Source organism: Falco naumanni, chromosome 9, assembly GCF_017639655.2.
Source record: "Falco naumanni isolate bFalNau1 chromosome 9, bFalNau1.pat, whole genome shotgun sequence".
Lineage (NCBI taxonomy): Eukaryota > Metazoa > Chordata > Aves > Falconiformes > Falconidae > Falco > Falco naumanni.
In genome coordinates, this window is record NC_054062.1 from 18,708,545 (window position 1) to 18,733,351 (window position 24,807).

A 24,807-nucleotide genomic window follows, 5' to 3' on the forward strand; every position below is an offset into this window, starting at 1 on the left:
GCTGATGAGTTCAAACAGCAGGACACAGGAGATTAGCAACATGAGCCTTTCTTTGGAAGTGAGATTCAAATTCATCTGTACTTTGAACAGACTGGAACATTTTTTGCCACCATGAGAAAACTCTCATAGACACATTATAAAGGTGGGTATTTTTCATTTTTACATATTTATTTTGTATGGTAAATGGTACCTACAGGCTTAATGCAGGGCTTTTAACTCCTTTTTCACACTGCAAAAGGTTTTCATTAAGAACGCAGAAAATGCAATGCAACCTTTCAAATATCAGGCTAAGAAAAAAACAATCTAGGAAATGCTTTTTATGACAGGGCTATTTAAATATAATCGCATATCTGTCATCATACAGGCCTGCTTATAACAGGTTGTCAGTTCTCCTGGAGAGGGGGTGATCTGCAGTCAAGGGTTTTAAATAAGTAAGAGTGTAGGATTTTAAAAAAGTCTATAATGGGCATCTAAGACAGAATTCATAATTTTCATCATTTACTTCTATTAAAGCAACAGCCAGCAATCCCGAGTTAGGGCTAGAGTCCCACTGTGCGGCTAGACAGTAAAGCACGTACATAGTTTTGAAAAACTGGGGGCCAACAAGTAGGGTCTACAAAGATCATAGTATTCCAAAACAAATCTTTTGTAGAATTAGTCGTCTAGGGTATTTGGTCACAAAGACTGTCTATACTAGCAAATTAAAGCTGTGTAGGACCTTTCCTTGGCACTGAGAGGACCTGGCATGGAAAAGCAGATGTTAGCAGACTCACCGCTTGTAAGCTGCCTTGCCCTGCCAACAGCTCAACCCTACCTTGGAAATTTTGAGAGCAGTTGTACTTGCGGGCATCAGGCAAGCCAAGCACTGCTCTAACTTGTTCTTGCTTACCATGCTGATCTGAAATGTCTCACTTATTTTATTGTGGTCCTCCTGCATGTAATGTCCAGCTACTGCTGCTTATTTTTTTGTCAGATTGTTGGTCCTTCGCTTGCCATGGCTGGGCTAGGCATCTGGGCTCTGGTGCAGCGCCTCTATGTTTGCCCCATACAGTTCATCAGGACATGCAGTTTTGTCTCTGGGGAAACGATGACACTTAAAAAAAAAAAAAAATTCTTAGTAGGGAAAACAATAAGAAAACAATTTAACTCTGATTTAGAAGTGATTTTGTAAGCCAGAACTGAAAAGATCCTCTAAAACCCCAAGATATTTTCAAGTGAAGTTAAACAGCTAGATATCTGGGGTCAGGGAAAAGATAAAGTATTCTAGAAAGCTGGCTCAAATACCTTGTTTACATTCTTCAAACTGAAAAAAAAATTTGAAATGCCATTAAAATTGTCAGTTTTGCACAGAAATTTGTAATTTGATGAAAGAATAAGCAGAAAAGCTTGCCAAAATTACTAGTAAGACAGTACCAACAAGAACAGTGCTTAGTTATGGTCTAGCCGATTAAGAAATGGATATATAATCACTGTAAAGTGAGTACTCTCAACTCCCGCTGCCGTAACGGACAAGACCTGATTTGGTCTCTGTTTTGGATATGCAGCCTTACATTCTTGACTACAACATTAATTGCATTAGCTATGGAGTTTTTGAGTCTGGAAAAAAAAAAGTTCTTAAGATAATATCTTAAATTTTTGCTGAATTTTATGGGTCTTCAATGCTTATTTCCCAATGTTAATGTCATGTACTAGGTGCTTTACGCTTCAAGTTCCTAGATTTTACAGCACATTGCTCCTCCCAGTATTTTCCTTAGATACCGCGTATTATCTTAGAAGGAAAATCTACTAGGGGAAGGTGTGAAAGAGTTAAAAGGCAGCTTTTAGCAAAAAGCTAAGCTCAGTATCCCACGCACACTGGAATGAGGCTTTGCAAGTTAGTTCTAATAAAACATGAGAAAATAAGGTTAGAATATCAGGCAGGAATTCTTCGGGATTAAAGGTAAAAATAAACCAGGCCAGGCCAGAAGATTTATGTATGATTGCAGAACTTCCCCAAGAAAAGGCTGACCATCTATCTGTCTGGGTACTTACACTGCACGTGGAGTGCTCTGGGATTCCTCAGTGACACTAAGGTCTCACACAACTCCATCTCAGGACAAGGCTTTCCACCTTCTCTTGACCAAGAGACATCAATCCTGGCAGACTGCTGGCCTCAGTTAGAAATGTGTTTCATTAGCTCTTGTCTGGACTGTAGCCACGTCCTGACTGAAGATGAACTCATCGCTGTCTCATGAACTACAGCAAAGTCATGGCACAGTAGTATGTCCCAACAGCAAATAAGAGGTCATCCTTCTCTACTGAGACAGGCTTCCCATGGAAGGTTGTCATCTAACTGGTATTAACAGGACTTAGGGCACTGCCTTTCCTCAGAAGCAATTACTTACTTCCAAACAGCCAAAATCCTCCCCCTGGCAGAAGGAGCTGACAGCTTCTTAGGAGGATCCACTCCATCCTGTACCACCTGCAGGAGCAGTGGTAGCACATCTTCCCCAAAGGATATGGGAATGATGGAAAGCACCTTCTGATGCTGAGTGTGGAGAAGTATGGAAAGAACAGCTTACACAGAACAGCAGACCTGTGGCTGAGAAGACTGAATCCTCCTGCTCAAAATAGGAAGATCCATGAAATTGCTCATGATCTTCCAGATGCCCAGTGCCAAACATAAAAAAGTCAGGCAGGTGTTAAGAAAGAACACTGATCAGTCACTCAGATCTCCGTATAAGGGTAACAACCAGCAGTTCAGGAGACATCCTTGTGGCTTGTCCAAAGCCATGGAGTGAACTTCCATGGAAATTAAACAGCCACAAACCTCATCTCCTACAGACACTCCAAATGTGCCCTTTGCAACAGCCCACAGTAGGAAGGCTCGTCCCTTCACTCACGTGTGTAGGATCTGTTGTCAGCTGATGCTCTTTTGTTTTTTATCCACTCCAATCAATCATCTCTTTATTCGCTAGAACAAACTAAAAAAGCCAATAAATATTGTGAAGACAGATGCATCTCTAGCCAACTTCAACATTTTTTCAGCATGTGATCAAGCATCCCTATAAAAAGCATGATAAAATCTTTGGACCCTTTAGGACTTGAACCTGGAGAGACATCCAGCTCAGCTGAACTCCATGCGCCCTTCCGGAATTCCTGGAGTAAAGACATAATCCCCCCAGTTCAGGAAGGTTTTTTAATTTATTTGCTTTTACATCGCTGAAGCTTCAGTGGGACAAGCAATGAGAGATTTGTCTACAAACAGATAGGCCAGAGCAAGACGTTGGAATGGTGGAATCAGAACTTCAGATTTTATAGAAGTAATTTATTTTATTTTTCTGGCTTCTGAATCTATTTTAAAAGCTGTTTTGCTAAGATTAAGCACTGCTAGGGAAATAAACCTGCCATACCAACTGTTATTATCATTTATATTGTCATAGTGTCTCGGAGCTCTTCTCAAGAAAAACTCTGTGGCATTAGGTGTTGTGTAAACACCAAGGGAGAAGTCCTGTGGCCACTGAGTGCTTGTGACTGATGTACAGCATCAAGCAACAAACTATCGATAGAGTGCAGCCAACAGCGAGCAATGAGATATTGTTGGTTTAAAAGTGAGTGATCTTAGTCCGGGGAGCCTAAATGTTGATAATATTTCAGTGTTGCAAGAAAGGCTTTGACAGTGTTGATGAGGAAATCCTTTGGAAAATTATGGGAAGCCCCAGAGGTACTTTTTGCGATGTTTGCAAGATTAATAGTGGATAATGGTGCAGAAAGATGAAAAAACAGAGGCAGGAGTTGGTATCTTGAAATTTAGTAAAACATCACAGCTAGGATATGACTACGCTGTGAATGGCATGTTGAAATATGCGGAGGTGCAGCATATGTTTGATGCTAGCAAGTAGGGAGAGCTGGCATTTGGATTCAAGACAGTAATGTTTCAGTCGTCACCCTTCAGGCTACAAACCCAACACTTGACAAAGTCACATTTTGGATAGGTAAGAGCAGGACAAGGTTCTGTTAACTAACATGGCGTGTTGTAGTGATTGAGACATGAGGTAGAAAACCTCAAACAAATGTTCAGACTACAGAGAGAGAAGACAAAAGATGGAAAAAAATCTGCAAAAATTCAGGCACTGTCCAAATGCGAGGACCTAGTGAGATGCTGAAATCTGAATGAATGCTAAAGTTCTAAGGCTTGTCTGTAATCAGCAGGATTAAGATAAGAGATGATTAGGAGTTTTCAGCTATATTGCATTTTATAAAATCAAAGGAAGATAAAGGATTACGCTTAAGTTTGTTAGAAAGAGACTGTTCTGGAAGAGAGAGGTAGGACTGTGAGTCCTCAGCACAGGTGGTTGCCGAACTTTGTAAGATCCGGAGACAGCGTGCAAAGGGAAGGACGAGTGGCAGTCCAGGGAAATTCTCACCAAGGAGATGGGAAAGATGAGGACTGTTCAGCCAAGGACATGATGAAGGAGCAGTTTCCAATGTATAGAGAGAGCTTGAATAAAGGGAAGTACAGAAGCAAAGTGAAAATTTCAAAACTAAAAGGCTGGTTGTGTATGTTGAAAGCAACTGGCAGGCCAAGAAGATTGAAGATACCTGGCTAGCAATAGATCATTAGAAACCTTGCTGAGAGCAATTTCAGTGGTCAGCATGGGGACAGCCAAATTAGTGGGATGTAATATACACGTGAAATAGAGGAGGCAGGCTCTTGCTAATAGCACATTTCATGAGTGTAAATAGAAAAGAGAAAGGGATGTACAGGCTAGGAACATTTTTTCCCAACATGAGAGAAACTAAATTATTTTTGTGAGTAAAAAGAGCTACAAGCAGATAGGCAATGGGCTGCAAGCTTTGGGAGAACTAATTAGAGAAATGAAGGTAGAGGAAAAGGATCACGTGACAGCCATTAAGAAGAAACTCAGCATGCTGAGATTAATGAGTGCAGCAATGCACGGATAAATACATTTATTTGCTGCCTGAGAGAAATGTATGAACTCCACTGTCCAGTTAGAAGCAGAAAAATTTATTCCATCTAAGGGTTCAGACTTCACATAGTTTATATCATAGAGTCAAACTTACTACTGAATCTGAATCTCCTCCCAAACTAAGAATTCAGTGGCCTTTAATGCTGAGAGGTACTATTCAAGTGCTATGCTGGAACATAATCCTAGTGGACTTTCCTTGCTAATTTCCTTGACTGACAAAATAAATGGATAGGATATATAATTGCTTACAATTGTCCTTGTACTGTTAAGCTGGCAGGTCAGAATTGTTTCAGAAAAGTTGATCCTTTTTTCTAAAAATGTCTTTACTTGACTGCAAACATTTCTGAGTTTACAATATACAAATTTTTCTAGGCTAACAACACAAACTTGTTGGGATTATTTTTGCAAATAGCAAATTAGCTCTTTCCTGGGAACACTTCAATCGTAAATGTAACTTTCCTTCAAGACTGTGAGAAGCCTCAGCATGGATTAAATCCAAGAGAATCCTGATAATTTTTTGCTTGCCACTGTACAAGGTACTCCACAAGCTTTCTGCATGTTAGGAGAATGCAGAAAACAATTATTACAACGGGTTCATCTGAGCTAGACTGTTCTTGGAAAAAAGATGCACACCTGCTGTCAGATGCTTATAAGGTAATCTCTCCTACTGTCAGGACCAAAACTGTGACATGCAGAGTCCCAGAGGGCATCACGGTGATCAGGCTACCACAGTATGTGAAAGCAGGAGAGACCCTGTACCAAACGTGTAAGAAAAATACATAATCTTCTGATTATAGGGGATGTACTTACATAGACTGGAAGCAGGTCACAAAGTTGCTGAAAGTCTCCATCCACTAACACTTAGTATGTTAGAAAAAAAGGTGCTTATAGGTGCTTATACTTCTCTACAAAATACATCATCCATCCTACTTCACTTCTCTTGGTAAAGTTCTGTATTTTTCCTGTATTTCACGTACTTCCATGTAATTTAAGCCTACTGTAAAGAGAATAGTTCTGTTCAGCATTCTCAAGTAAATAAAAAAACTTAATTCCTTGCTAGTTTAAATTCATAACTAATCCTGTTATGATTCAGTAAGTTTCATTTTACACTTACCAGTGAATTTGTGAAGCAAATTTTGTCGCTCTTTACTAGAGGCTTGATTTCTGAGCATCCCAGTACATCCTCTCACCTTCCTCATATGGTCTAAGTTCTGCCTCATGCACCTCCTTTGATTTGAGTTTGCGATAACATCAGCACTTTATAGCACTTCCACTGCTAAGAGCATGGCAAAAATGCTAATTAAATCCATCTTCTTCACTCAACTGCATAAAGGAAGGAAAAAATTAAATGACAGGTTTCTCAGTAGCCCCCAGCAAATTTCCCTTGGATTTAACTGCCATTTAGGCATCGATGCTCCTACGCACTGCTTGGTGCATTTCAATTTTACATTCTCTCCTGTGATTTCACTTGCTGAATATATTAAGATACTGAAAAGCAGTCATATCTCTCCTTCTTAGTGATCTCTGGGTTTTAGTATCAACCCCAGATAACAACTTGGAGAACATCACAGCTTGAGTCGTCATGAGTGTGTCAGTGTGCACAAGGAGAGGGAGGGAAGGTGCAGAGGCCTTGATGTAATCACTGCTGACGCTACTGACCATTAAACTGCTGATTTTGCTCTGCTTAAAACACATCCCACGCATGTGCCATCTCAGACATGGGGTTCAGACCTTCACTAGAGAACTTAGGTGCTTTCCCAAGCCTTGCTGTATAAAGAAGATATTAGACCCGATGTGTTACCTTCTCATTAGTAAATAAAGAAGGTGGTAGAACAATTTTTCAGTTCTCAAGGACAGCAATTGCAGCAACAGTGTCAAAGATCAAAAATAACATTGCGGTTCCATGGTGGATGGAATTCACAAGAGAATATACAGCACAAGGGTAAATTTGCCTAAATATTTGGTTTTACTGAAGCGAACTCTTCATTAATATCTAGCTATTTCTTAATGTTACAGCTTTGTCCGTGTTTGGAAAATATACCCACTATTTACAGCCTGTTATTAGGAGCTCTGAGCACTGGCAAGCCCACATTAAGGGAATGCCTGAGATAGGAAAACTATGGAGGGATTTAACTACGGGTTATAACTCGCTAATGTTTTTCCAAAAAAAGAAAGAAACAGCATGTGCTGCTGTACCAATACTTTAGAAAGCTACTTTTTTAAAAATCCTCATGTTTGCTTCGATTTCTGTGCTTAAGAGGGCAAAGGAGAACAAACCAGCTCTAGAAAGCCCAGTTACCATGAGGGTTGAATTTTGCTACACACAGCGGCACACAAAACAGCCATAAGGTATTGTTTCCAGTTTCTGTGGGATTGTGCATGAAATACCAGGGTGACAGGCAGAAAAGATAAGATTCAGATGAAGCAGCAGGGTCATGATTTTGAACAGCCACAGGAAACTACTTCAGATGGGAACGACAGGGCAGGGAAAGGAGCCATTTAAAACCCCATCTACCCAATCTCCAGATAAGTTCCTCTTGGCAGGAGATTGCAGAATCCCTTGCAATAACAAGTATCTTGGCCCATTAGCAAATTTCACATGAAAGACTCCTTTCCCTTGCCTTTAGAAACAACCTAATTAATTATTTCCTAGAGCAGTGACTTTGTGACCACAGAAATCTCCACCAGGCAGTGCCTCCCTGGGTTCTGGCAAAACGCACAAGTACAGCTCAGTCACAGAAATGCCATTATATACCCAAGCATCGTAGATCTGTTTGCACATGGAATGTACAAGTGCATGTACATACAGGCTTACTGCTAAGAACACTCAGGTAAAAGTTGGAGGTGAAGGTGGCATTCAGAGATGACAACTGAAAGCAAGTACATTTTCAGCTTTATGACCCAAGGCAAATGCTCACGAAGATGCTGAGATGAAGCAACCCTGCCGAAGCTAGCTGAGTTAGGCTTGGCAGAAGCTTTAGATGTACTTTGTAACAAAACACAGAAATTGCAAACAAGTTTGTTTGAATGTTTGTCAAATTTAGACTCACTGTATCAGGCTAAGCTGATTAATCTGGATGGAATCAAAGGAAGTTAGCGGAGTTTTATAAGTAGCACGTATAAATGTTTTAAGTATTTGAACAGATGAGCAGACATAAGGAATAATCTTTAGCAAGGGAGTTAAAAAAATAAAAACCATAGCTACACTACTATTGCCGGGGCTCACCTACAGTAGATATGCCAGAAGTTTCGGCATACAATGCTTTCATTGATCATAAATCATTGTATCAATAAAAACATGATAAGCAGTATAAATAAGGGATTATCTTTACAGGTACGTTGGTATCGGTCCCCAGCTGTATTGGTGAGCATGAGAAACCTGTATTAGTACTCTGCATCTGTATGTTCTTAGTCAAAGGGGCAAAACTGTTACCAATTAAAACAACTATAACAAAACGATTATATATTTTTAGAAGCTGCTGTTAAAATATGGTTTACCATAATTATTAAACAGGCACCCACATACTTCAAACTGTGGCACAGTTTAGCCACAGCAATACGGCTAACAAACAGTGCTTCCAAGTGGAGCTAATGCAGTGAGATCTTTTCCAGTAGCTAAGCTTGCTCTGCGATCTCTGCAATAAACGGAAGGCTACCCAAGCAGTCTGTGACTCATGCAGTAGACCATTTCACATCTCTATGTGCAGAAGTGGAATAAAACCAGATCTCTTGTTTTCAGACCACTGAGTAACCTTGAAGCTGGGGAGTCCTCACAACTGCACGCTCTTTTACCAATCCTCAGGTCACTGAATGGCCAACTTACACTGACGACTGCAGAGCCCTGTGGGAAAGGAGGTGTGAAATGAACAGTACTTGTTAATGAAAGGATTTTTATCAAGCTGTAACCCGGCAGATGCATTTCACAACTTTTGCATCTATGTTCACGTAAAGATTGACAGACAAACTCAGCCTGCAAAGAAAAGATAAAATTTTTAATGTTTATTTTTCCATGGAAAAGCTTTACAAGGAGAAAGAGGTTTCACAGGAGAAAGAGCACATTCTTTAATCACTGTTTATTTGTTGAATTGGTATCTGAGGCTGACATTTCTTCTACAGTGTATTTATTTGTTCTCATAATATTACAGGACATTTACCTTTTATTTAAAAAGGATCATAATCCATGAATATTGTTAAGAACGCTATTAGGCAATGCTGTATGTGAAGAATTTACAGTCTAAGCTTCATCAGCTTAGATGAAGTGCCTTCAGTTTTAATTCTTTGCATATTTTGTAGCAACAAATATAAAACACATCTTTTAAATGTTCAGATATTTTAAAGGCTTTGCATCATACGTAACAGAAAAACAGAGGTTTAGCATCTCAAAGAGCAGACAAACACATTCCAATGTTCACAAAGTAACAATGAAGTCCCCAAGGAAAAAAAATAATCCCCATCTTTCCCCTTAAACCATAAGGAGAAATTTATTAAGCTGATTATTAAGTGCTCAAATGTGACTTTCTTCGTTAGTATTATAGTGCTGGGATTTTTAGACATCCCAGCATCAGAACCTAAATGGAGTTACGTGGTTTCACAGTGAGAGAACCTTCCCCTAGCTGCCTCTACACACAAGCTTCTGCCATTTAAAGGACTTTTTCTGATCTGTAGAACAGGGGAAAAACCCACCCTAAAACAAAACCCAATCCTCTACCCTTCAAATACAAGAAGCATCATCCTCCACCTTTCAGATCAATGAACGTGTCGCCTTCCGTCTCACTTGTACCACGATTTCAGCAAGCCGTTTGAAATCTCCCTGCCAATTTTGTTCTGAAGCATGCAAAAGAGGTAATACTAGTTTCAGAAGTAAATTCATGAGACTGAGAAAAAAATTTTGAAGTACTTTGTAAGAAGAGTAGCTTGAACAACAAGCACCTTAATTTCAACTTAATTCAAAAACGTGAAGAAGGAAAACGCTTCACAGTTTCAGAATTAGTAGAATTAAAAACCCCAGAAACTTGCAAAGCATGACTGTCAAATATCTTACTTCAATTACTACTTCAACACTTCTGTAAAGATGCACTTTCAAGTATTGTTATGGAAGGCACTGATATTTTTTTTTTTCCTTCAGCCATTATGATGTATAAAGAAAACACAGAATTTCTGTTGCACTGGGCTTAACTACTGGCCCTAAAGATATTTGCCACTAACCTTGGAGCACCTGGATTTCACCCAGTTGCAGTTCTACAACTACCTTGTTTTTCTTTATTAATTTATTCATAAAATAACATAGAACCATTACAGGTTTTAATGATATATGATTAATGGTACATTAATAGTAACGATTTACAGAAGTGAAAGTTTTAACTGCACAACTTCTCCTTGAAAATTGAAATTGGATAGTTTTGAAGTTAAATAATCAAAACATAAAACATTCAGCAATTCTGTTCCTCCACTTAACTATCAATTCCAAATTTTTCAAATCTAGAAGCCAGTTATCTGATATAGGCAGCCCTCAGAACAGTTTCCTTGAATGTATGGTTCAAAATCAGGTATTTCAATTTAATCAGAAGCTTGAAAAACAAGCTCTTATTCTTTAAAAACATGACTGTAGAATCAAATTGGGAATCATTGTCTTGTTTTCTGTGAAGTCTGACAATGGCCAGATGATTTTAAAAGCGGAGTTTAATACTTAGTCAAAAGGGAAAATAACACAGTGCTTTTCTGAGGCGTGTTGAGTACAGACCATCAAATTAAGGTAGATTTATGAACAAGGTTTTACAAATGACATTTCTTTAGCTCAAAATTGTTAATGTTTCAAAGGAACTAGGCAAGACTTGAAAAATACTTGCAATTCTTTTGCTTAGCCGTAGGGCCTGCAATTGGACAAAAAGTTCCCTGGTATGTTTGAAAGCAACAGACCAACGAAGAGATACACTAAGCAATAAGCACTTACAGCTATGCAAACAGTTCTCAACTTCTAACCAAGATTTCTAGCTTTTCAGCTGCAATAAAAATGTATTACACTGATAACAATTAAGCACAATGTGCAACAAGACAGCAAATTACATAATAGCTAAAGTATTTAATCTATACCGTCAAAGCTTCCTGAAACCAAGAGCCATCAAAATCTCTGCACAGGCTACTGAAGTTTGATGGGATGCTCTGGGAGATTGAGAAACAAGTTCAGGACCTCACTGGACAGGGCCAGAGGTAAAAGTAAGAATTTTGACAGTAGCTGCATCAGTGTAAAGCTTGACAAAGCTGACCTGAGGACATTGTTTTATTCTAATGCTACCTAGGATCACGGGGGAGGGTCCAGATAGGTCCTAGAATCCAGTAATTATTACCAGGTTATCTTAAGAGTACTAATGAATCAATTGATTCAAGATTTTTGCAGGAATAAGGGCAAAATTCTTGCCTTCTTTATAGAGCAAGATTTTAGAGGCCATAAATAGAAGTAGACCTAGGCAGCAGGTAACCCCAGGAAGCCAGTATGCACCAGGGTCTATCCATTTTGAGAATCATCCATTTGAGAATCAGTGTGAACACACGGTGTACCTCATCCTGAAACCCTCACCTCATCTGCATCCTTTTGGAGCGAGCTGCCAGGTAACATTATCTTCATACGGGACAGCCCTATTGCACTTGCTGTTTTCATCCCCATCCCTAAGACAGGGGAGGGGCAAGGAGCTGGTAGAGGGAATTATCCTACTTGGATACCTCCATGGTAACAAGATACTGGCTGCATTTCATTCTTCGGGAAACTACAGGAAGAAAAAACAGACCAAAAAAAGCTAACTGAAATCCTCCATAATATTGTGACAAAGAAACTAAGATAAACTCAGAAACTCAATCATAGGTGCACTGAATCCTGAACAGCAATGAATCCTAATCCTTAATGAGAGCACTGATTTTACAAATGATAGTACAAAACCTATAAAATATAGAACAGCTGCTTCTGATGGAAGACAGTAATCAATTTGGTTAAAAATTCTAAATTCATGATCTGTTGTAGAATACAAAGACAGATGTGGTCATTTAATTAAGAAAATAACCAGGTCTCACATTTTCAACAACTGTCACATCATTCTTATACTTTGCTTGGAACAGAAAAGCTCCTCTAATCCCTGATAAACCAATTTCAAGGAACATTTTAATGAATAATTCTAAATACTAAATCTTTGCTAACAAATTGGTAATTTTAAGTGATTACATGAACAACTGAGCTGGCAAATTTGAGTAGAGAGTTACTGGGGGAATGGCTCCTAAGTTGCTGGGCATGGTAAATTCTCAGGTAGCGCAGCTGCAGCCTGGAAGACACAACGTATACAGAACAATCTCTTGCACTTTATGCAAGGAAGAAAACTTACTTTTGAGTTGCATTACAAACTTGACGAACACACTTCTGTGGGAGTTTAGCTGCAAGGTGTCTTTGAGGTAAGTCTTCATGAATAACAGTGAATTAAAAAACCTGCACATCTTAAGAATGTACATACATCTCTGCTATCGGTTGCTAAACTATATGCCATTTTAAACTAGATATATCACTCACAACTCTACAAAGTCAGACATTTAAAGCTTCCATGTATGTAGAAAACCTTGTTAGGACTCAAAAATTCAAAAGAATTTGTGGTCAATAATACAACTCTCTTTGCTAAAATAAATAATAATTAAAGGAACAGAAGGACATGCCCCTGCACGAGAAGGAAAGTCACTTCATTCTGATTATCCCCCTCCTCTGAGCAAGATGTAAGGAATGTTTTTCTTGACATTCTCATGAAAAACAGTTTTACTCATGATTTGATCGACAAGATTTGCCCACTGGAATAAAAAAGTGCATTAAGAATATATACAATGTAATGGAAGCCATATGCACCTTTTCTCAGGTTAAGCAGATAAGGCATTTACATGACACTACAAAACTACTTTCTCATGTATTACTCATCTGGTCCGTACTTGGTTTGCATCACATTACAACAGCATTATTCAAACATAATGCTCTACACGTGGAAGACATGAAAGGCAAAACTATGAAGAATTGCATCCAGTAGAAAAGCTCAAAATGACATGCAAGAAACTAACACAAAAGGGAATCAACTAAAAATGTATGCATAAAGTATATGCCCATCAATAGGTTTACACAGTGAGCATCCCTACCTTTCCTTCAACAGAAAGAATAAACTACAGAAAGATACTACTGAATTAAAACAACAGGGAGAAGCTATTAAAACAGTACGCTCCTTCTTCAAAATCACATTATCTTTTTCCTAGTCTAATGAAGAATATGATACTGTAATTAAATAAAATTTCTAAAAACATCTAAAGGAACTACTAAGATATTAATTCAAAACCAAAAGCTGTTCCAGAAAAGCAAACACTACAACTAAAACCTGCAAATGCCACTGAACTTGTTTCCATTAGACAATACAACCATAACCAATATTCTTTAGAGATTTGCTATAGTAATTTATCACTTTCTTAATAAAAAACTTGATGCAAAACCTATTAAAGTCAGTAGAAAGACATGTTCTTAAAAAGTCTTGAAGTACATACTTCTACTGTAAGATCCAAATCTGGGAGTGCTGAGCCATACCAACCTGCTTAGAATTTTTATATCAGGAAACACTAATAAACTAAATTACCATACAAAGAGATAGCAGTCATCAATATATCTGATTTATCAGAATTTAGATTGAGTAGTAACATTTTCTGTTTTTCTGACTCATAGTTTGAAGATGCTTTCTGGTACTTAGCTGAAATAAATTTCTGTAGCTTGTACATGCTATTCTGTTTGCCTGTCTGGTTACATTTATGGCACTTGTTGCTTTACTGTAAAAGTATCTTGTAAACCCTGGAGGAAGCAATGGAAATAGTATCCCTAAACACCATAAGCTTTAAAAAAAATATTTTTCTAATTATAGAACATTCAAATGTCTGTACACCACAACTAAAACAGAAGGAGTGACTCTGGGAATGTGTATGCTATTCCTTGGACAAACGAAACATAGCGTGAGCTTGATGATTAAAAGCCAATTGCAGTGAATACATAGACTGACCAAACAGCAGAACCCCAGTATACTTGTCAGCGAGAACTGGAGCATACTGGGAATCAGCTGCTCCTAAGATGATGAAGGAGAACGATTAGAGCAGTATCCCTGTGCGATGATATCAGGAAAAGGAGCTCTCCCTTGCAAAAGCTAAAGGGGTTATTGCCTAAAAGGGTTTAGGACTTACTGGATGCAAGGGGAAAGCGTTTTGGGATGTATAGCTTTTTTTTTTGTAGATAATGGGTTGTTTGTCATTTTGAGATAGCATCACAACTTCTGCCTCTCCTTTAGCATAAAGCCATCACAGTGCATCGGCAAGGAATGCCCTGAAACTTTGTAGAAAGAGCAATAGTAGCATAGATATAGTATACCACCCTTCACTCCCCTAGTTTATATAAGATTCAGTCATCTGAATAGGGACTTAAAAAATGAAGAAAAAACTGGCTCAAACAGATCCATTCCTGCTCTCCACTAGTAAAGCTGAAACTGCGTTTTTCCTTAAAATACAATTATTTAAAATTTGGCTACAATGATATATTTAAAGGTCCTTTACAGTTTGATCCTGGACTTGTTTGATGCTTATACAGCAGTTTTCCTACAAGCTACTATCACCCTTTCCCAATAAGCTGAGAGTGGTTCTGAGTGTGTCTAAGTATAGTAACTAGAAGTTGAAACTTGAAAACAAAAAGGATATGACACTTAAACACACATTTTTGTATGTAGATTTAGAAAACGTATCTACAATACTGTATTTAAACATTACACACTATAGTTAAATAAAGTCAAGAATACACAGTCTTTTCCCTACAGCAATACATTAAATAAAAAGTGTCAATAAGAAAACAGATCTGTTCACTTTTTTTCCTCTGAATACAAGCGGAATTTGATGGTCTCATCCAACCGAGACAAACAGAATGTCATTCTAGTTGAAAATGAGAGAAAAAAATCCATCTGCTGAATTATATGTTCAAGGTAACTGTAACAGTTTGGATTGGTATTTTGAACTTCTGAAAATAATACTTGTTTTTTTTAGCAAGCAAGGGAAAATCTGTGGGCTGTCTAGAAGCTGATCTAAGGTTTCCTGGCTACTACCCAAAGTTAAACAAACAAACAAACACATCTGAAAAAGTGAATTGTACTAAAGAGTAAAAAATTGTAAATGCCCCAACCAGTTAGTTTACTTTCATCCTTCCAATAGCATTTGAAATCTGCGAACAAAAGCAAAGCTTTTTCCTTCTTAAAAATAGAATGTGAGAATTGAGAGGGTTACCAAACGAGCTGAAACACTGAGTTAGAAAAGTTGCTTAAAAAACAAATGCAAGAGAAATAATAGCTCAGCCCTTGCCTTGCTGACAGGTGAGATAACAACCATTTCTGGTACTACAGAGAAAACTCAGAGATAGACTGGCATTTCAATGGAAGGAAAAACCACACCAGTCCATATGGTTCCCTTAAAACAAAAGCCTCTCAGGTTCATGACCAACATTTCTGTCAGCCTTTAAATAAGAAAGAGCAATAACAATCATACTGAGGATTTACTGACAGGTGTGAGGAACAATGGTGATTGTTTTTAAAAAGCCTATATATAAAAATTCTTCCACTACTGTACTTATAATATATGTGAAAACAATATCTTCAAACTTAAAACAAAATCACCTTTTCAGAACTGATCCTCACGACCAGAGCAGAGTCTAACCCAATTACCACTTAAGCCCTGTGGAAACTCTTCCCATGGTTCTTGCTACTTATGGCAAACTGAAGGAATTTTACTTGCAAAACACTTAACCACCAAAGACGGAGTTTTGTAATACAGTTTTAAAGCACTTTACTCAAAGAATAAGTTATCAGTTTTCTAGCAAAAACTCAGAATCTCTAAACATAAATGCAAATAATCTATTATTAAATAGACAGTTCTGGTTCAGTGGCCACTATTACAAATCAGGGGACTAACAGTGACTTCAAAAGACTCTGAATCAGACTTCAGGAGTATAATATTCTTGTTAATACTATGTATTTGCAAGACAGAAGTCTTCAGACAAGTCTTCACAAAGAAATCATAAAAGCAGGAAAGTGATTCAGCCTGCTTGAACTGGTTGACATTTAATTTTTGCAGTTTGGATATTCAACCATCATCTACCACTAACTATAAAATGTAAATTGGTATGTACCAGAAAAACTCCAGCATGATTTTGTGGTTCTTTTTTTATATATATATATATATACACACACACACACACACACACATATTAGAGAGGCACAGTCTTGTTAGAAATCAGCATGAAATTCTTCTGTAGGAACCTGAACACTTTCACAGAAATTTTTTCATAAACTATGCTCTTCAAATAAGGCCATCACATCTAGTTAAGCAAAACACTCAGTCTGCATAAAATTAGAGCTGCACCTAGTTTAAGATGTATTTTCAAAATACATGTGGCATAAATGCCATTACAAAAAAATAAGCAAGACACTTCTTTTACAGCCTGGAGAAAGAAACGATTCGTTTTGACAAGTCTATTAAAATTTAATAAGGGCACAAAAGGAATCTTTAAGTCCAAAATATCTAGCTATTCTAACAGTGTGTACTGTGCAAAGAACTTACAGTAACATCACAAAATAACATCAACTCTTTTAAAAGGACTCTAAAAATTGTTGCTCATTGCTTAGAATGGCATACATCCAATATATTCACGATTGGCAACAGAATCTAGAGTGTTATAATATCATTGCTGCTACTGTAATGAAAAGAAATGAGGTTGCGATGATAAATTTTCATGTTAAGCTGTAGGGAACTTTACTGCATTTTACCAATCATATTACTTCTTAGCTTTGTCATAAGCTCCAGGAAAATGAAAAAAAGAAAAAAGTTATCTATCGTATTTTCTCCTACAGAAATGGTGGACAGTAAAACAAAAGTATGAAATTAGCTGGCTTTGGGTTAGTTGGTTAAAAATGCGTGTATCAGTTCAATCTGAGTCAGGCTGCCTTGGTTTGTACCACCTATCCATAAAGGCTGACTGAATGAGATTCCTTTCATCATACAGGCACTGCCACCTTTGCTGCAATAGTACAGGCATGCTTTGATAGCCAGGATAGCTTCAGCTGACTGACAGCTCCTGGGTAACTGAAAGGGAATGATAGTTTGACGGGAAACATCCCTTATTTCTCCAGACAGACACTGTCCTTGAAGCAACCAGGTATTATCTGTAAAAGAAGAACAAGTTTTATCATTAGGATATTTAACATGTCTGAAACCTACAGAAAACACTGATTTTACCTATATGACAACATGGACTTTCTTTCCATATGCAATGTTAGGGGAAATTTCCTTCTTGATTTTTCCAGTTGTAGACAAAAAAAAAATAATTAATTTACAAATGCTTGTTTAGCACCCATTTAAAGATGGAGAGATCCATTGCTTTGCTTCAGAACTATAGGTATATATACAGTACATCTTATTTAAATGCAATGGATCTGCAATTTGTCCTGTATGCTCTTAAGAGGGTATTAAAATTTATTCTAAGATATGCAAGCAAAACTTAAATTAACAAGCTGCTATACATTTGTATCAGAGGTCTAATACTCCAGGTAAGATATCTGCCATTAATGCATAAAACTTCAAATGACTTATGGCATCTCCAAACAGAAATGTTGGTTTTCCAAGTGCGTTGCTGCAATTTAGCCATGTTCGGGCTGACTGTTACAACAAAACTTGAGTTTCCCATTTATTTAAATATTTAAGAGTACATGAACTGAAAAAAGAACAGAGCAATAAATGTAACTAGCTCATTGCACTGTATTCTGTATTCTGCTGTGAGATGGATGAAGTGCTCTTTTTGATGTTTTTCAAAAAATACCTAGAAGCTGGCTCTAGAATTTATGAGCTTGAAATGACTCGTTGAGTTTAGGTTGCTTACATTCTCCCATTTTACTAAACCTCGAAACTATCACATATATTTTTACTTCAACAGTATTTGGAGATCCTGCAGGCCAAAAAGTGTGTTGACTCTCCTGGAAATAGTTTATTTGTACTCCAAAAATACAAAGTGGGATGACAAACCACATTAAATCATGAGGCATATAAACAAACTGCAGTGCCTATACAGTATTTGTTCACTGCTTTTAAAAGCAGAAATACAAAAATATGAATTATAATAAAGTAGGTTCAAAGCGGTTAGGTATAAATGTACCTCAAATACTTTTTGGAAGAGACAAAAGCAAAAAAAACCCTGATTCGCTTTCAGGAATATGCTTCAGCTTCACGGTGAGCTTTCTCCCAGAAGCAGATGGTAGTGCTGGGATAAGCTGTTTGTAGAGACAGAGTGGAGGGGGCAAGCATCTACAGGGGGATGAGTGCCTTTGCAAGCCCTCACTGGCAGCTTGTTCCAAGAAAGTTAAAAAAACAAACCAACATGCAGCATGTATTAATTCAAGCAAAAAAGATGCTATCAGGCATTTTGTTTTGCTTTTTCAATCTTAGTACTCCAGCTGTTAAATGTATCAACTCCAGATAACATGTAATGCATCACAAGGTCAAATGGGAACCAGGACACTTTACCTTCTGCTGTGATAAACCAGGAATTGGGTGCTTCTTCATTCAGTTTTGAATCTGGAGGAAGAGTCAACTTTAATAAAAACTGAATTGTCTGGCCAGGAGCTACAGTTAGTGAAGGAAGTTGAACATTTGGTGCAGATTTAGGCAGTTTTGGAAGGTTTGTTATTTTATCCTTTTGCACAGGCAGGTTGTCTGGAACATCGCATGCTTCTGGATGCAGGATAGGCAGCTATCAGTAGAAACCAAACAAAATATTTATTTTTATTTGTACTGAAAGCAAACAGGCTTTCACAATGTAATCACTATTCCAAAGCTGACATGGACTAGGAAAACTAACACATGATAATATGGCTACAGGACTAAAACTTTCTGACAGTGCAACAACACAATGACAAAGAAAAATGACAAAATTATTTTTTAAAATGAAAAAGATAAAACTGATTAATCCAAATAAAATAAGATCTACTATTAAAACCATAAAATCCATAAGTACTTTAAAGTATCCTTTAATTTAAAATTTTAACAGTTACATTGTATTTTAAAATAAAATTTCTTCTAATCTGGCAGTGAACTGTGTTTTTTGGTAATAAAATCTACGATTTTAACCATGCAGACTGAACAGTAAAGGATAATTTAACAGAAGAGCCACCAACATGTTATATGATATGAAAATTTAAACACACAAGAAGATCATGTACTATTAAATGCAAGAGACACACAAGATGACAGTTGGACCATTATGTCATATATATGTGTGTGTATATATATATACGAAAACATTAAGACATGGTGCCATCATAAGACAGACAGGAGCACAAATCTGGTTTGCCTTCATGTTTATAAGCAAATACAGTAGTGCTCAGTTATGACGGGGGTTTTGATATGACAACTTGGCAGCCCGCTATGTATTTCGCTTTAAGTCACTGACCTCCCAAAATCACATCTTACAGCTTAACTACAGGACTTGGCAATTGATTTCAACTTCCACTTGTTACAAAGTGCTCATGGAATGCTTTTCATACTGAAAAACTGGGCCGTATTTTTTAATAACTCATATTTTTCTATTATTCTTTTCTAGAGGATCATTACTTTCTGTTTTCATGCAAAAGTTGCCTTTCCAAAGACTAAGGCTTTCAACAACTCTGCTAACAGGCAACATTTATTTGCATCATCACAAAACATTCTGTGACTTTAGCTACTCTCTCTACCCAAAAAGTGTATTACTATATGATTTTTATACCACTTGCCAAAGCCTGCAATAGTAATTTATATCAAGAAACACTACCATCAGCCTGTTCGGTAAGTATTACTTGCCATGGAAAGAATTTTCGTTTCCAAATCCAACACTTTGATCTGATGATTATTCGTGTCTGCAACATACATCAAGCCGCCACTTTCTTCAACACACAAACCTCCTGGCTCATTAAAAGTTGACTGTGTAAAGCTCGAACCAATAATGTTGCTTGCCTCTCCTGTGCCTGCCAGGGTAGCACAGTTCTTCATCTTGGGATCTACAACCTTTATCTAAGATAAACAAAGACACAAAAAATTTTTTTTCTGAAAAAATCCTACCAGGATTTACAAGTTCTGCATTATCTTATGCCCCACGTTTTCAGAAGCCAGCACTAACCTTGAGTACCCAAGTGTGTGTCCTAGAAGCCAAATTATCATACTGTACCAAATGACATGTCCCACCTTCACCCCTCCCCATTCTCTGCTGGACTTTACTTCTTCCTTTGGTCTTTGTTCAGAGCTCCCTTTCGTAATTTTGAAGGTACCTACCCCTCTGGTATTAAAGTATGATGATTGGCTTGTTTCTCTAATGTTTGTTGCCCTTCTAGAAACATTTGCAAAATAGTAAGAGCATAACAAAACCAGTAGGCTAACTTATAATTTTTTTTCTAAAAATAGATGATTTTTTTTCCTTAAAGTAATAGCAAAAAAGTTTAATGTTCTATGCAATACCTGAAACAAAGTTTCATTTGCTACATGAATTTTAGTAAGCACTTAGTGTTATATTCTTTATTCTTCAAATTAAAACATATTACTTTTAATGCATTCAATTGATGTACAGTTAACAACCTTTTAGAAATGAAAGCTTCTATAACATCGCATAAGAGCAATCACAAAAACAATCTCTCTTATCTCAGAGTTCCATGGAGGCAACCCACAATACTTCCCAAACCCTGGGTGGCCTTTTTAAGGGAAACCCAAGTCCTCTTGTTCTCCCAGTTTTACCAAACCTGCAGTATTCCTGACTAAACACTTCTAGCTTTTTTGCTCTAGTTCAGCATCTTCGGGAAAACATAAGGAAAGGGTCTTTAGTCTGAACTGTAACTTGGCACTTTAAATTCACCTTTCCCAAGGGACCATTATATCAACACAAAAGCACGTGACATCAAAACAGTGGTAAAGAGAAGGACCTGTAAGGATGGAAGGGAAGAAAAAGAACCTACAAAGAACTCGTATAATTTGTTTCCTCAGCTTAACTGAATCAAACACAATCTTTCCATGTTCTAAAAATAATCCTTCACAGTAGTAAGAACTGTAAAGCCTGCATATAACAAGCTACTATATGCTTACCTTATGATTATAGGAATCTGCCACATAGAGCAGTTTTCTTTTCTTGTCCCATGTTACTCCTAAGGGATGCTGCAGCTTTGCATTTATGCCTGCTCCGTCCACATCACCAAAGGCAAACAAATTCTGGAAAAGGATTTTATTAAACTAATTCATTACTCAATGCTGACATGAATTTAAATGATTGTAATTAAATGGAAATTCACTGACTTAGAAAAAAAATTAAAAAATCAAGACAATTTCAAAATAAGAACACTGAAAACCAGGAAGTGTGGATGCTAACCATGGAAATGGAAACTCTCACATTTAAGTTATCAATATGAATCCAGCTGGCTTTAATGACCACACAATGCCGAATCAAGTTAGCTATTTTAAAAAGAAGTGATTTATTATCTGAGAAGCAACAATCTGCACTACAACCTGAGCGTCACAACTGGCACACATTTGCATTCCAAGCAGTGAAGTTAAGAAATTGATGGCCACGGAAACTGATTTACCCTCTCACCCCAAAAGTGGTTCCTCCAGGTCAGGCTTGAGGAATATTAGTAGGGCAGTGTGGGGAAGTTTGAAGTGATTACCAAAGGATCTCTCTCTCCTCCTACAAGGTGCTTCACCGCTCCGTCTTTCAGAGAGATGGTTCGCACAGTGCTGCTCTCACTATCCGCTACAAAAAGGCAGTTCCATGGTTCCTCAGAAGCCAGACAGAGCCCCGAAGGCTGTGCAAAGCCTGCCTTATGTGGGTACGCATTGTTTCTGTTCTCTTCATTTCCACTCCCAGCAAATCGAAGGCAGACTCCTTTCTTTAAATCACTAAAGGAAAATAGTAACCCAAGTTCAAGAATGAGTTTGAAATACTTAAAAGACTTTAGGCATAAACAGAAGCTACAAGACAAGCACTTGGGAGTTATAAAACCAACTACAGGGCAGCACAAGGAATGATTCAATGCCTTCAATACATTTCACCTTAGTGTATCATGCATCACCAGCCAATTCAGCAAATGGAATGAAAAGTATCATTCAATTATATGAATGTACCTACCAAGTCATAGTTTTATAGCATAAGTAGTATCTTTATTTTATTTAACAGATGTGGGAAAAAGTAGGCAGACTTTAAAGGACACACACCTTTTAAGTCTGAACAGAAGCAGCAAGCTTCAAGCTAAGTACAGTAGAGAAAAAATATTTTCAATGTAATTTGATTATCTCTCTCCTTGGGGTTTGAAAGCTGTTTATCAAGACAAACAGCAATTTCACATGTCTCTCATTACAGTTGCTTACCTTCCCTTCGGTAGTTTTCCACCTTCCAACATCAGTGCCCATACCTGATGAATGCCTGCCATTGCTATCCATAAAACGTCATCTTCCTGGGTCCCTGAAACTTTTAAAAATGAACGTATAAAAACCGATGAAAAAAAACCACTTTGGGAATGCTTCATAAAACAAAGACATAAACAAATCAATCTTGCTGTTCTACCTACTCCAGCTCACCTTTTGCCATGGGGAAGAAAAAAACCCCACAAATTCAACCAAAAAACAGAGCAAGAGAAGGAGAGAGAATGTCTTCCATCTACCAAAAACCTTGATATTTTTCTCCTGTTCTCTTCCCAAGTACACAAAAATTGTGGTTTTTATACTCCTACCTGATAAAAGGGCATACTTCCAATGGGATTTGCTGTTTGCAACTTTTTGATATTGGGCCCATGTTTCACCTGTTGGTTTTGGATTCATACCAGCCAACAAATATGTATGTATCTTTGCTAAGCATGGTTTTTGGGGGGGTGGGGGACGTGTGGTTTGTTTTGTGGTTTTCTACTATGCTAGTGACAAAATTAGATATTCCAAAAAACTACTGGCAGCTGTTTAGAGGTTTTGAGAGAAATAACCATGGCAGTATCATTGTACATTATATACAGAGGACATGTTTTTAAGATAAGGGTAACTGATGCTTGCATTTCATGTAGATTTATGCTCTGGAAAGCAACAACCGCTGTTTATTCAAACATGAGATGCGATGTGGGCAATTACTCATTTCCCCTTCCACTAACCATGCAGTTTTCACGTTGTTCTCCCTATGCACATGCACATGTGGTATCACAAACACAAGATGCAGATCTGCGGAACAGTGATCTTCTGATCAAGAAGTGTCCAAGTATGTGTCAAGCGTCTAGGTTTTTCAACTCCACGGATAAAACTACTATCCACCAATCCAAATCTAGAAATTACATGAAGCTTTCCCAGATAATACTTCACAAATATAACTATGCAAACGGAAAGCAAAAATGTGTAAGTGTTCTTATAGCTTTAAACATATCATATTACAGCACAAGAACACACAAGACAAATTGTGAAAGACAATTAAAAAAACCCACCCCCCCCCCAAATCCAGAAGAAATTTATCTTAGCCTTTTCTGAAAATCTTAAGCAACAGAAAGTTGGTATTTAAAAACTGCATTAAAATGGCAACACTGTTGTTTTCCTAACACCATACTAATCTATGCACACTGTATACAACTGTCCCATCTAGTCAGAGACAACATTAAAATGTTTTTCTGAATGAATGTATCAGGTTTTGGAATAACTGTTAGGCACTCATCAGAAAAATACCTTCAAATTGCTCACAGGAAGTTTTTATTCACAAGAACTTATAAAATATTATGCATCTCATAGCTGCCCCTGCAAACGATCTGATGGATACCTCCTCCCCATATTCTGGAATTTTAAAATGAAAGCAATTTTATGTAAAATGCTCACAATCACTCTAAACCTGAGAAGTTAGTCCAAATCAGTATTCCTAAAATTAAATTAACACCATTCCCCTACCTGAGATCCTGCTGTTCTTCTTCTAATCCTAAACCTTTCCTTCATTACACACTGCAAGAGGGGGAAAAAAGCATCCTTCTGTCTCCAGATTCAATTTCTCTTACTGTGAGCCCTCTTCATAGTAGTACTGGTATCATTTTAACAGTTCGCCTTCAGCCTTTTCTGCTTCTTGGATCAAGATAAAGGTTTCCAACACCGTGATCAAAGGAACTCTGCTGACTCTCTCCTGCACCTCCAAGTGGCTCCATATTTTTAAACAAACTAGAGCTCCAAGAATAAAAGTTAAATTGCCAAAGCACCTAAGAGTTCTTACTTTGCAAATTTGCAAATGAGTTTGAAAACACACATTTTATGAGTCACCAGAGATGTTACCAAAGTACTGGCAATGCCAAAAATACCTGGAATCACCTTTGCTTGGAGCTTGTTTCTAAGAGATTTAAGTTGAGAAAATGGCCTGTGAAATCATTTCACTACTTCCTATAGAGTACATGTTCAGGTTCAGGATTTTGTTTCCATGATGCGTATCTTGCACTTTCCAGATGCTACTATTCTGAGTATCCCAGACTGAATAATGCTAAAACCATGGTCAGTTCAGAAAGTGAGCTTTTTATCTTGCTATGCTGTGTAGTTCATTCTGAGGGATCACAAAAAGTGCTTCGTTAATTATTTAATATTCACTTCATCCACCAATGAAGTGAAGGAGTAAGACTTGAACTGAGCACTTTAGAAAAATGGGTTCCATTCACCTATCCGATTCTCTAATTCTACCCACTGAAAACTCCCTTGGTGACAGCTACATACTGAAAAATTGAAAAGGTTTCTTACTCTAATTCTGCACACT

At 37.5% G+C, this 24,807-nt stretch overlaps 1 protein-coding gene across 2 annotated transcripts in view; it reads right to left on the reverse strand.

Annotated features, from left to right (window-relative positions):
* Positions 1-8,954: 8,954 nt before the first annotated feature.
* Positions 8,955-24,807, reverse strand: part of NHLRC2 (NHL repeat containing 2) — a 36,777-nt gene continuing 20,924 nt past the window's right edge. For both annotated transcript variants that reach the window (XM_040607642.1, XM_040607641.1), the window contains 6 exons: positions 22,425-22,524; positions 21,725-21,956; positions 21,150-21,272; positions 19,881-20,090; positions 18,570-18,795; positions 8,955-17,215 (listed from right to left, as the gene is read on the reverse strand). In XM_040607642.1, coding sequence (XP_040463576.1) covers positions 16,950-17,215; positions 18,570-18,795; positions 19,881-20,090; positions 21,150-21,272; positions 21,725-21,956; positions 22,425-22,524 — 1,157 coding nt within the window. In that variant the 3' untranslated portion in view covers positions 8,955-16,949. The remainder of the gene's footprint in view (positions 17,216-18,569; positions 18,796-19,880; positions 20,091-21,149; positions 21,273-21,724; positions 21,957-22,424; positions 22,525-24,807) is intronic.